General features: G+C 33.8%; 1 protein-coding gene across 4 annotated transcripts in view; it reads left to right on the forward strand.

The window, feature by feature from the left end:
- The window catches only part of LOC141458601 (17-beta-hydroxysteroid dehydrogenase 13-like), a 29650-nt gene extending 17395 nt beyond the window's left edge, over positions 1-12255 (forward strand). For 2 of the 4 annotated variants that reach the window (XM_074136830.1, XM_074136829.1), the window contains exons 3-9: positions 4229-4382; positions 5290-5447; positions 7332-7509; positions 8363-8492; positions 8821-8938; positions 10032-10157; positions 10748-12255. In XM_074136830.1, the coding sequence (XP_073992931.1) occupies positions 4229-4382; positions 5290-5447; positions 7332-7509; positions 8363-8492; positions 8821-8938; positions 10032-10157; positions 10748-10814 (931 nt within the window). In that variant the 3' untranslated portion in view covers positions 10815-12255. Of the gene's footprint in view, positions 1-23; positions 400-4168; positions 4383-5289; positions 5448-7331; positions 7510-8362; positions 8493-8820; positions 8939-10031; positions 10158-10747 lie in introns of those variants that run through there. The other 2 variants (XM_074136831.1, XR_012461076.1) reach the window with 2 other exon arrangements.
- Positions 12256-12479: the final 224 nt, after the last annotated feature.

Below are 12479 nucleotides of genomic sequence, written 5' to 3' on the forward strand. Positions count from 1 at the left end.
TGTTTGTAGAAAAAAAAGTTGTAATTTTTAGTTATAATTTCAGATAAACTGTAATCGCCAAGAAAAACTTCACAAACTAAAATAGTTGTACAGTTCGCCTTTTCTTAATTACTTTTACGGGGTAAACAAAATGAAAAGTTTGATGAGAGAAAAACTTGTATGGTTTAAGAAGTTTGTACGTGTTCAAGAGTAGTTTTCCCAAGTATACTGCTACTCGATTATAATTAAAAGTTTTTCTTAATGTAAAAGTAGTAATAAAAAACAAAAAAAATTAAATAAATAATTACTTAAATGTGTATGTTTGTTAGAAGTTCGTGTCAAAAGCTCGTTTTATGACGGAAGTCACGCGAACTTAGATAGCAGGTGTAAACAAGTTTAAGAAACATTGCATGTGAACAGGTAAAAAGTTTTTATCTAAATCAACAAGTTGCAGTATGAAACAGTAACGGATGTTTCGTGTAATAGGGGAGATGGAGTATCATCCTCTTTTTCAGGGATATTAGAACTGCCCTGTGTTGATTTCCTGGCGTAGATTATTATACTAGAATGGCGTTTCCTATACGGACAGTGAGCTGTAAGAAACTCCTAGGAAGAGAAAATCTAAGGGTCAGCAGCTGGATTCGAACACGGGACCTCCGCGTGGGAGTCCAGTATGCTAACCTCATAGCTAATCCCTTCCCTTACTACTATTTTTTTTTTTTTTTTTTTTTTTTTTTTTTTTTTTTTTTTGGCGCATCAACAGCTAAGGTCATTAGCGCCCGGAGCTTTTTCCAGTGCACTGCCGGCCTCCGGACAGTGTTCTCTCGTTACAGACAACACTGTCCATCACCGGACAGTGAGCTGTAAGAAGCTCCTAGGAAGAGAAAATCTAAGGGTCAGCTGCTGGATTCGAACCCGGGACCTCCGCGTGGGAGTCCAGTATGCTAACCTCATAGCTAATCCCTTCCCTTACTACTACTATTATTATTATTATTATTATTATTATTATTATTGATATTTTTTTTTTTTTTTTTTTTTTTCAAATCCCTCGCGGCCCGCAGGCAAGGGAGGAACCTGTTTTCTTTATCTGGTATTACGGTTCTAACTGGAACCGGACAATTGTCCTATGATAAAGACAAAAGAAAAAGAAAAATATGTCCGTGCTAGTCTCTGGCGTCTTCCCTTAGCACTTCCCTTACAATGCGGCAGGTGTGGAGAACCACAGCCTGCTGCATCTCGTATATGATGGTCCTCCTGATTCCCATCATGCAAAGGCCCTCCCCCAGCGACCGCGGCACAAGTCCCGTGGCTGAAATAATCAACGGGACTATCTCCACCCCTGAGACTCCTCTCCATATAGCAGATATTTCTGCCGCCAGTGGCCTGTATTTAGCCAATTTCGTGGTATACCCGCGGGCTATGTTATTATTATTTTTTTTTTTTTTTTTTTGCGCATCAACAGCTGAGGTTATTAGCGCCCGGAGCTTTTTCCAGTGCACTGCCGGCCTCCGGACAGTGTTCTCTCGTTACAGACAACACTGTCCATCACCGGACAGTGAGCTGTAAGAAGCTCCTAGGAAGAGAAAATCTTAAGGGTCAGCTGCTGGATTCGAACCCGGGACCTCCGCGTGGGAGTCCAGTATGCTAACCTCATAGCTAATCCCTTTCCTTACTACTATTATTATTATTATTATTATTATTATTATTATTATTATTATTATTATTATTATTTGGTTAAGTGATTATTCATAAAGATATTTAAAAAGATTATTGCCAATTTCAGTTGTATTTTTTGTATTTATTTTATTGCTAAACTTTTGATCTGGGGACTAGGACATCTTCTGCTTGTTCACAGTATGTTCCACAGGCCTTAAGATGCTCTGGTCCCCAGTTCGAAAGCTCCACAGTAAAACAAATAATAAAATTATGACTGAAATTGACAATAATCTTTCTTCCTCTAGTAATTTCTTGTCACTAGTATGATCTGCAAGGAAACTGGGTTCTATTTCCTCCATGGGGATTCTTCTTCGTTGGTAACGAGCCTTTGTCCAAATAGCCTCGCCATACCTTGGAACGCTAAACAGAAACAGCTGCGTATAATAACCACCTCCTTATGCACCACGTGCTTGGTGTTAGTTTTTGGGACTTCCCAGTCACTTCCTGTTCGAGGGTCTCCTGTGTCAAGCGGAATTCTTACTCCTTTCTTTATTATATAATAAAAATGTTTTTTTTTTTGTTTTTTTTTTAGCCATTCACCATCACTGCAGTGGTGAAAGTAATCCAACTATAGACGAGCATAATCGGCTCCTCCCTTTTCTGCATTCTTCCATAAACGTGTTTCCTGTTCATTTACTTATTTCCTGTTTAGTCCTCCCATTAATCTCCGCAGTGACTTTATCGGTGATAGACTTTTGTTGGAGTAATTAGTATATTGAGTTTAAAGAAATCAGCTGGTGTGGTTTACGAGAAAATCTTGTAAATCTGTGGGTGGGGGGACGGAAATTTCGTACTTCTGACGTCATCGTTGCCTTAAAACTGGACTTTTAAACAGCAGATTTTAATTCAAATTTAAATTGAAAAAAAACCTCTATCCCAGAAGAGCTCTTAATTTATCCTAGAAATTTCAAATAAAAGTTTCAGGCTGCCCTGAGAACGAACAATGAAAATCCATTCAGTACTTCCGTTTAAGGGGATTTGATCACGTAACCCTCTAGTCCCACTTGCTAAAAACAGTTTTTCAGTGTTAGGCTGGAAACATAGTGGAGCGTCAAGCAAAGCGGCGATGATAGCGAAGAGCAAAGCGGCGAAATCAAACACAAGTTAACATATGGGACCGCGCATAGTGGCGAGCAAAGCGAAGATAGAGCAACGCTATCTATAAAGAGTAGAGCGAAGCGTTATGACATGTTTGATTTCTTCGCTCTCATCGCGCTCAATTTGTAAAGGTTATTTTTCAAAGGTTATGGATATTGATACATTATTGGTTTAGTTTGTTTAAAGAAACCTCTGTGGGGCCATAGTATTTGTGAAGCTACAATAGTTTTTAATAATTAATTAACAATTAGTAGTTAATGGAGAATTCAGGTAATTTTTGCTACATTTAATTTGGTTCTCAATCCCTTAATGCTAACTCTCATCTAAATACTAGGCAAAATTAAATTACATTTTCACGTCCTACTACTTCTGATCAGGACGAATTCTCCAATTCTTCTTCTGTAGCGTCGTACTACTCCAGTTTTTCAGATGAACAACATTAATTTACGACAAATCATGGTGTAGTGATTTAATAAAATTATTGTGTTTTTTTAATTGACTAATTTCTTTTTATCTGCATATATTTCTATTTTATTTTTATTTATTTTGATTTTCTTATCTTAAAGTAACTGCTAGGAGTAATGGGGCTACACAGATTTGTATTTAGTTAATAACCTACATAGTTAATTTTTCTATATTGTGCCTAACTCATGTTATGAGCTGTATTACTCAAAAACAATATTTGATTTTGATTAATGGGGTTACACTGGGCTAGTATGTAATCAAATGTTGATATAGACATTCGAAAATACGCATGAAACTTGCCAGGATGCTCCCGAAGTTGTTGGTACAAGTGATGAAATTCACCAAGTTCATTTCTAAACTTATTTATGTCATGTACATTGCAGCTCCTACTACTAAGCTGCTGCAAATATCAAAGTTTCAACGAAGAATTTTCATATAAAAATAGTTCCTCCATCTTGTTTTGTCAAAAGGAGAACGCGACTAAGCTCGTCACTATGTGCATGCGAATCTTTGCTCGCTGCTCGTCGCTCTCTTTGATTTGAAGCAGCTATCATCGCCGCTTTGCTCGCCGCGCCACTATGTTTCCAGCCTTAGGGGCTGGAAAACAAATACTACGGTGAAAAATCAAAATCGAAAATCTGCACTAATGCAGTAACTCTTTTACGAGAGGTAATAGGATAAACAAAATGGACACATAATCTGTTCATTTAGTTTTACATGCATACATATGTATTTATATTCTTACCTTTAGTATTATTTTTCGTCAATTAAGTTTTAAACTTGCATCATACTGAAAGAACGAAATTATCAATATTTAGAACAAAAAATTGTAAACAAAATAAATGTTGACCTTGTTAACTTGTTATCAGTTTCTAGATAATAAGCACATTTTTTATTTTTTAAATATTTCTTTTTTTCTTACTATAGTAATCACTCAAAAAACTAATTGTACTATGCCTGTGACTAACAGATCCACGATATGGACCAATTCAATATACGATCAGCTGTTGATATTACTGGAGGTGATTTTATTATTTTTGAAAATGTTTCTGGCTGGATTGGAATCAATAATCAAATTTTTTGTACCACCATATGAGAAAACTTTAGCTGGAGAAATTATTTTGGTACGTATAAAATAAAAAAAAATTATTAAAAAAATAATGATAACTTCTTGTTATTGATTAGTTTGTTACTAATTTCGATTAAATCTATCGATTACTTTTCTATCTGATAAGTTGTATACCCAATGTGCGCGGAATAGAATTGGCTCCTCTACTGGGTTCTTTTAATATTATTAAGGAAAGTATTTTCGTGAAAATATTACTCCAAATATAAAGAAAATCGTAGGAACCGATTTTGGAGAAATTCTTGAAAACTGCCTTTAATAACGCAGATATTTCAGGTTGACAGATTTCCAAAAACAACTATGGCGTCCTCTAAGCGACATATCAAATATTCTTGAGTTATGGTGAATATACAGAGTGAACCAGTAAGTATTGTCCATAGGCCTACTGTGTGTAGTACATCTAAAGTGGGAGTTCAATGACGTATTGGCCAACTTCATATTTTCCACTGTTCTTGAGTGACGTCACATTTAATTTTTTTTTCTAAAACCATTACTTTTTTCCAATAAAAATGTTATTACTCAGAAAGTTTTAGTCCGAATTCGATTCTGATGACACGGTTAGAAAGACAGATAAATTTTCTAAAAATTGATACCATTTCGAAGCATAAGTTATTCTTCAAACAGCCTCAATCTTCCTCCTGGATACTGGATAAAAATAAGAGTAATCGAAATTTTTAAGAAAACTCATTAGGCCCTTATAGGGATCATTATCAGGCCTAGGTACTGGCACTTTTTATAAAAGTTTCCTTGTCTAATGGGCTTTCAAACGGTATATCATTTTCCTGGATTCCTTTTATCTTCGTAGGAGAAATTACATTTGTTTTACAAGAAAACGTGTTCACGAGCACTCAACAGTGTTAGTTATATATATACCAATTTATAAAATAATATTTGTAACTTTCTAGGTAACTGGTACAGGCCACGGAATCGGCCGGGAATTGGTGTTGCAATTAGCATCAGAAGGATGCACACTAGTCTGCTGGGATGTGAACGAAGAAGGAAATGCAGAAACAAGGAAGCTGCTGAAAGAAAAAGGACTGGGCAATAAATGCCACTTCTATACGTAAGTTGAAAGCACCTTTACTCGCTAATAAAGACTTAAATAACTTTCTTATTGCATAAATATACTCGAATGACACCTCATTCATGAAAATCGGTTCACGTGTTTAGGTGCTACGCAGTTTACAAAAGAGGTAACAACAACAAGTAGAAGAAGAACAACAAAAACAAGAACAATTTTTGAAAACGCCGTTTTTGCTCATTTTCAGCATCTTCTTTCTCAAAATCTATCAGATCTGGGTTGTTGCAAAAAAATTATAGTTGTTAAGGAAGATTTTTTATATATTATAAAGAAAATTTGGGAATTCTATCTTACATAGAAAAAGATAAACAAAAAATTGTCAAAGTTGGACGTTTTTTACTCTTTTTCGTGCAGTTTTTTACGATTAACCCTTATATGTTACCGGTAGGACAGTTGTAATAAACGTGTTGGAGCGAAATTCCACAAAGTAGAAATTTGAAAATTATCGCCATAATAATTTGATAATGGTGAAACAAGCTGTTGAGAACAGCTAGAATTATATTGTTTATAAATTTAGACAAGATTCAAATAAAATAATCAGATAAGGTCTTCAAAAATTGTTATCTATTGGTTAAAAATAAACAATTTGACTCCTAAAACGAGTTTTTCTTACTTCAATTTGATGAGGTACAGGATCATTTTTCAAACAAAATTATTTAAATAAAAAAATGTTGATCAATTTTCCTAAGTTTGGGTCCCCTAAACATTTAAATGAAAATTTTAGACTAAACAGGTTCCATGTGGATTCGAATTATAAAGAAAATTGTTGGAGCCAGCTTTGAGAAAATGTCGTAACAAAAGAAAAAAAAAAAAATTATAATCCAATATTAAGTGGAAAAATTCCTGTTGAGAGATTATTCTTAAGTTTGTTTTCATACATGGACACACATACCCTCAGGCGACCATTTTCTGAACTACAAAAAAAAAACTTCCCGGACTCAGCGAATCTCAAAACCTTCTGTGGAAATTCATGGGTAAAACAATTGACATAATCGCCATGCTTCCTCTTTTCTAGTAAGGGAAAGCGGAAATGACAACACTAACAGGCTGTGTTTAGCACGTACCAATAAAGGCCAATGCTGGACGTCGCAAAAGTCCCAGCGAATCGATTCCTCCACTGTCTCTACCTGCAGCTTGTGTTATCTTCCTTTCATTTTACTTCGGCCTCAGATATCTCTTTAATATTTTGTAGTTTACATGAATATTTACTTTATTTGAAGTGGAGTACAAAATGTGACATTATGCACAATCGTTAGCCAATGGGGACTGATAGTGTGGATTCCATGGTCAGCTAGTGTCCGTGACATTAATATTAAATTACTTCCAGATTTTTTTTTGTTTCAATTTGTCAGTCCGCCTTGAATGCTATACTTAGCATTTCCGTTGGGGAATTGAAAATAATTGACCATGAACATCATACTCAAAAAAGATTATTTTTAAACTTCTCTTAAATTTTGATAACATTATTTAAATAAATGTACGTTAAGATAAATCAATAAAGTTCAGTAATTTCGATTCATCAAAAAACATCGATCATCGATAACTACAATTTTTATTGTTCTAACCTATACATTCTCTTCCAAACTTTGAATTGAAACCAATTTAATCCTACCTAACATTAATACAGATGTTAATACCATACTTTAGAGAGACGCCTAACCTTAACCTCTTTCAGAACTAAAAAGTAAACAAGTATTCAATTAAAGGTTAAGTTATGGAGATCAATCTGTACATTGAGAGTGTACATCATAGAAGTTTCTTAACTAACTAGACAGGCAAATTTCATCTCAGATCTAAAAAAAAAATATATATATATTTACAAATGAATCAGTGAATTGCAATCCTTGACTTTGATCTTGTTTTCAGGTGTGACGTAACCAGCAGAGAAGATATTTTAAATTTGGCGCAAAAAGTGGGACAAGAAATTGGTGACGTAACTATAGTAATAAATAATGCTGGAATTATGCATTGTAAACCGTTACATCAACAGTCTAATGAAGTAATTGAAAAAATATTCAACGTTAACGTTTTCTCACATTTTTGGGTGAGTAGCTTTTTGGCTTGCATTATTTATTTTTGTTACTTCAATAGTAAGAGATAGTAATTGGAATCGTTGAGTCCATTGAGTATCAAAAATAGTTTTTTTAACCTTCCAGTGGGCGCGCCCAAAAACTTACAAAAACGGGGCTGCGTATCTTACAGATAAACTTTGGTATTTTTAATTTTTTCGATCAATAGAAGAAATGAAATTAATTAAATAACATCTAATTATTAAAATTGAAATAACAAATAAAAAAAGGCTCAGAAAACGACGGTACTTTTTATTTTTTATAAGCCAATAAGTGTAATAATTACAATTAGCATGTTCAGCCACTAGACTGTCTGAAAGTTTTCGCAGATATTTCCTCCTCGTATCTGAGAAAAAGAAATTCTTATAAACAATGTTGAAAATAGTTCAATTTGATGGACATGGAGAAGAAATAATTTAAATAATTGGTAAGACTGGAAACTTACTAGATTGGTCGCGAGTATATGTCAGGCACGGATCGACAATTGCAAAGAAATGTACAACCCCAAACAAGATGAGATTAGCACTGAAGGAAACTAGTCATGAGGGTGTAGTATTGCTTAAAGGACAGCATCCTCCGCCGCTCCGTCACTAAACTGCGATTATTTTAGTCTTAGTCTGTATCTGTGAGATACTCGCGCCCGCTAGAAGGTTAAATAAATTGTTCATTGTATATCGGTCTGCTTGACACAAATTTGGAATTTTAATTTTTCACTAAAATACCACCAAAGAAGACTAGAATCCGTCTCCCATATGAGAACATATGTTCACATTTGTGATAATGTTGCGATGATAAATTATTATTTATTTATTTTTCAATTATTTTCAGGTATTGGAAGCATTTTTACCGAAAATGAGAGAAAGAAATTCAGGCCATATTGTAGCAGTGTGCTCAATGTGCGGCATCATAGGGTTGCCTTATGCTGTGCCTTATTCAGCTTCGAAATTCGCCGTTCGAGGTAAAATAAGTGTGTAAATTTTCCTTCCTCTTTCTAGGTAAGGAAGAATAATGAGATCATGTTTTCGATTTTTGAGTTCTCATTGGAAATATCCGTTTTAAAAACCCCAATAATCAGAAAGAAATGGTCCAATGCTTAGTTAGGAAGTGTTAACTTTAATTTACTTCTGATAATGGATGAAAGTTCGAAACGAGTCAGGGATACCCCGAGGAATATGGCAGATTAAATCAAAGATATTATCCAGCACATTGTCTAAGTTCATTATTTTGACCTTACTTTTTTTTTATCTTAAACTAAATACCTTTTTTTTTGTTTTTACCTCTTGAAGGATTGATGGAAGCATTATCAGAGGAATACAGGAAATGTGAAGAAACTTCCGCCATTAAGTTTACAACAGTCTACCCAATAATGGTGAACACAGGATTGGCAAAGAAGCCGAAAAATAGGTAACTTTAATCTAACTTAGATTAGATACAGGGATGGGCAACCTTTTTCTGTAAAGGTCCGCATTGGTTTATTACCGAGGGCCGCAAAAGGTTATTGGTTTACCACCGAGGGCCTCAGTATATAAGTATATACATATATATATATATATTTCTTTTTTAAGAATTAATTTGTATTTATTTTGGGTTCTTATTTATTAATTATTTTTATTTATTTATAATACAGATTATTAATTTATTATAATGCAATTTTATTAACAAATCAACATACAAACGGCTTTAGTGACTTCTATGAAATTGCTTCACATCTTCCTTCATCATTTTTTCTGTTAAAAGCCGGACGAAATAGAAATAATTCGATTGCATTCACAATTGTACATCAACTGTTGCACCATAAAATAAATAACTAGGGAAGAAGCGAAAATCTATAGCTTCGACGACGAGAACACGCTTTCACACTGGTGTCAAAGTGGGGTACTAAAAGTCACGGGATACTAATTGTAACGCTGAGACAGCAAATTGTACCAGCGAAAATTACCAAATTTTGAATAACATCAAATTTTGACATATTTTATTATTTAACTTTTTATTATTTGCCGTTGTGTGTAGCGGGCCGCAGGAAAATGTTAGAAGGGCCGCTGCACGTTGCCCACCCCTCGACTAGAACATGATGCAAGGTGTGCCTGTCTTCTTGATAGTACAGCGTAGAAGATTCTTATGTGATTTCTTGATCTCCTAGTAGAAGTTTCAGCTTATAAAGCCCTGCATACACTTGTTATCACAAGACATGTCTTTTACCATTGTAAAACATTCACTGATCAGAGATAAATATGACGAAATATTTATTATTATGTGTAATTTTACGCATATCACTTTTGCATCGAACGATAAGCACAGGGACTTTAAGGATTTTTTTTTTTTTTGGAACACCCAGACAGATTGGGTGTCCCAAACCCTCGTAAAAGCTTGATATTACTGTTTTAATTAGTTAAGAGCTCTACTAAATCCATTTTCCGCAAAGTGTGTTGCGATATTGATAGATATGCTTCATATTACTAGATCATTTCTAATATTTTTTTGTTTTCTGTGGTTGCAGGTTTCCATCATTAATCAATATCCTACAACCAGAACATGTGGCCGCGGAGATTATAAAAGCAACCAAAAGAGAATCATATGAAATTGCATTGCCTTCTTTTATGTTAACGTTTGATAGAATTACCAGGTGAGTTATTTTTTATAATTGTTTCCTGTATTTGTTCAGTATAGTTAGTATTGCGATCAAATTCAAAATAAAAATTTCAAATTCGAGTTTACAACCGAAAGATCCATTTTATGGTTCTTTGAGGCCCCCCCAAAAAATTGGTTTCTGGAGAATGGTCTGCGTTTTGAGTATGTCTTCCTGATTTATGGAAGAAGCATAGCTCAAAAAACGAAAATTCCCAGCTAGTATAACTTTTATTTGAATGAAACAACAATTTTCTCCTGATAACGCTTTTTCAGTTTTGGAGGAACCATCGTCTCAAGACGATGCACTCAAGTGCAATTTAAGAATAACGTAAGACCATTATTACCTTTTTTTTTTTTTTTAGGAGTTCAATATGTAAACCAAATCTCGTGATTTTGTTTTGAAGCCATGAGAAGATTAAATAAATATAGTTCAAAAAATTTGCGTAAAGATTTTTTTTTTATTCATAACTAACAAAAACGAAAAATTGCCCAAAAATAATAGCTCATCAAGGTCTAGGATCAAGAACTGCCATTATACCTTTAATTACTTTTACTTAACTTTACTTGAGTAATTGTTCTTTGCAGATTAATGCCTAGGAAAGCGATCCAATATGCAAAAGATTTTTTGGATACAGGTGTCGAACCAGAATAAATATTCGTCTGGATTTGTGGTGTACATATTTTAATAAAGTGTTCGATACTAATTATAAGGTTAGTTAATTGTTGTTTTTTAATTTAATTTTTTAAAAATCTTGTTAAAATTGAAATGAGACTAAGTTAAGAATTAAGATTTTAGTAAACAGAAACTATATTTGACGTTATATTATAGAAAGGAAAATATGTTAATCATTCGTTCTGTTTGCCTGTCTGAAAATGATTTTTTTAGGCTAAGAAATTTAAAAAAAAAAATGAATGAATAAAGATCTCTAATGTTACCTATTTATCAGATTTGAAAGTTTATAAAAAAAAGAAGAAAAGTTTATAAAGAAGAAATACTATTTTCAGAGTGTTGGACATTTGTTTTCATATCTACATGCAGTGACCCTTTCTTATCGATCGTATCAGCTTTTTGAATTCTATTTCTCTAAAATTCAAAGTGTGGTCAAAAATGAAGCTAAATTGGTCTTTCGATTAAGATCTATTGTGACTGTTCTTCTAGGTTTCACTACAATTTATCTACGAATTATAAATGAGCAGTTGTTCTCTGTAAGCTCTTAGGATATATTGTTCATTGTATGAGCGTTTAGCACAGCATATTGTGACCCGCAGAGACGGGAATTATCCAGATTAGGTATCTCTTAGCTGTACCTAATGTTTCACCAAGGGGGTGATGGTGGTGGTCTTACCGAACAAATTCCTGACACCCAATTCTTTAGTCTAAAAATTGGACTTAAGCGTAGTTAGATTAGATTGCATGGGGATTGGTAACCTAACAGGAATCCGTTGTAGCAATCTCTTAGTTGGAGCATTCTTCACCAGTCCTGTTTTTAAGAGGATTAAACTCCAGATAGAAAGTTGCGAGGACATGACTTTTTATTCCTCAAGAGTATAGGACTCTCAGCGATGCAGATAAATGTGATGCTTAGTACAGGTGGAGCTGCTAATTCTATCTAAAAAAACGTGTTCTATTTGGTCAAGAGACTTAACTGCGTCATTGATGGTGAACACTTAAATCAATGTATTGCGAGTGACTAGTAATTGCTAGTGACCTGCTCCACTGTGACTTTTTCGCTACATCCTTTAAAGGAGCAACGAGAAGCTCCCAAGCCAAGCAGGTTGTCGTGTCCATATGTCCTCCAATGTCCGAACATTCTGACAATACGGTCAATGTTCAACAACTTCCTAATCAATGTTTAGATTTAAAAACTATAGTCTGCATCTGTATATGTGTAAAATTGTAACTTTTACGAAGTTCAGTTTATAAATTGGAATGTTGTATATTTTTTAAGAAAATATGAAAGATTTGTGTTTTAGTTTCTTGTAGGTTTCCTTTACGAGCAGTAGTACTATTTAGATATACACTTCTTTTGTATTTACATATTATATACATCGAAAATTTTGTATTTTATAGATTTTACATTAAATAAACAATTCCTAAAGCGAAGTATTTGTTATTTCAAATCGACCTAAAGCCCGATTTTTTGTATTTTATTTTAGGTCGAAAAGACTTAAAATAGGCTCTCACAAAACAGTAATTGCACTGTTATCCCTAAAGCCAACTTAATGAAGAATTTAGAGGATTATCTATATGAACAAATACGAATCACATGTATAAGGATTTTTAAAAATCAGTCCCTGTAAAAATAAAATATCTATC

This window comes from Rhodnius prolixus, unplaced genomic scaffold, assembly GCF_049639745.1.
Source record: "Rhodnius prolixus isolate KJV_2025 unplaced genomic scaffold, Rpr scaffold_5, whole genome shotgun sequence".
Classification (NCBI taxonomy): domain Eukaryota; kingdom Metazoa; phylum Arthropoda; class Insecta; order Hemiptera; family Reduviidae; genus Rhodnius; species Rhodnius prolixus.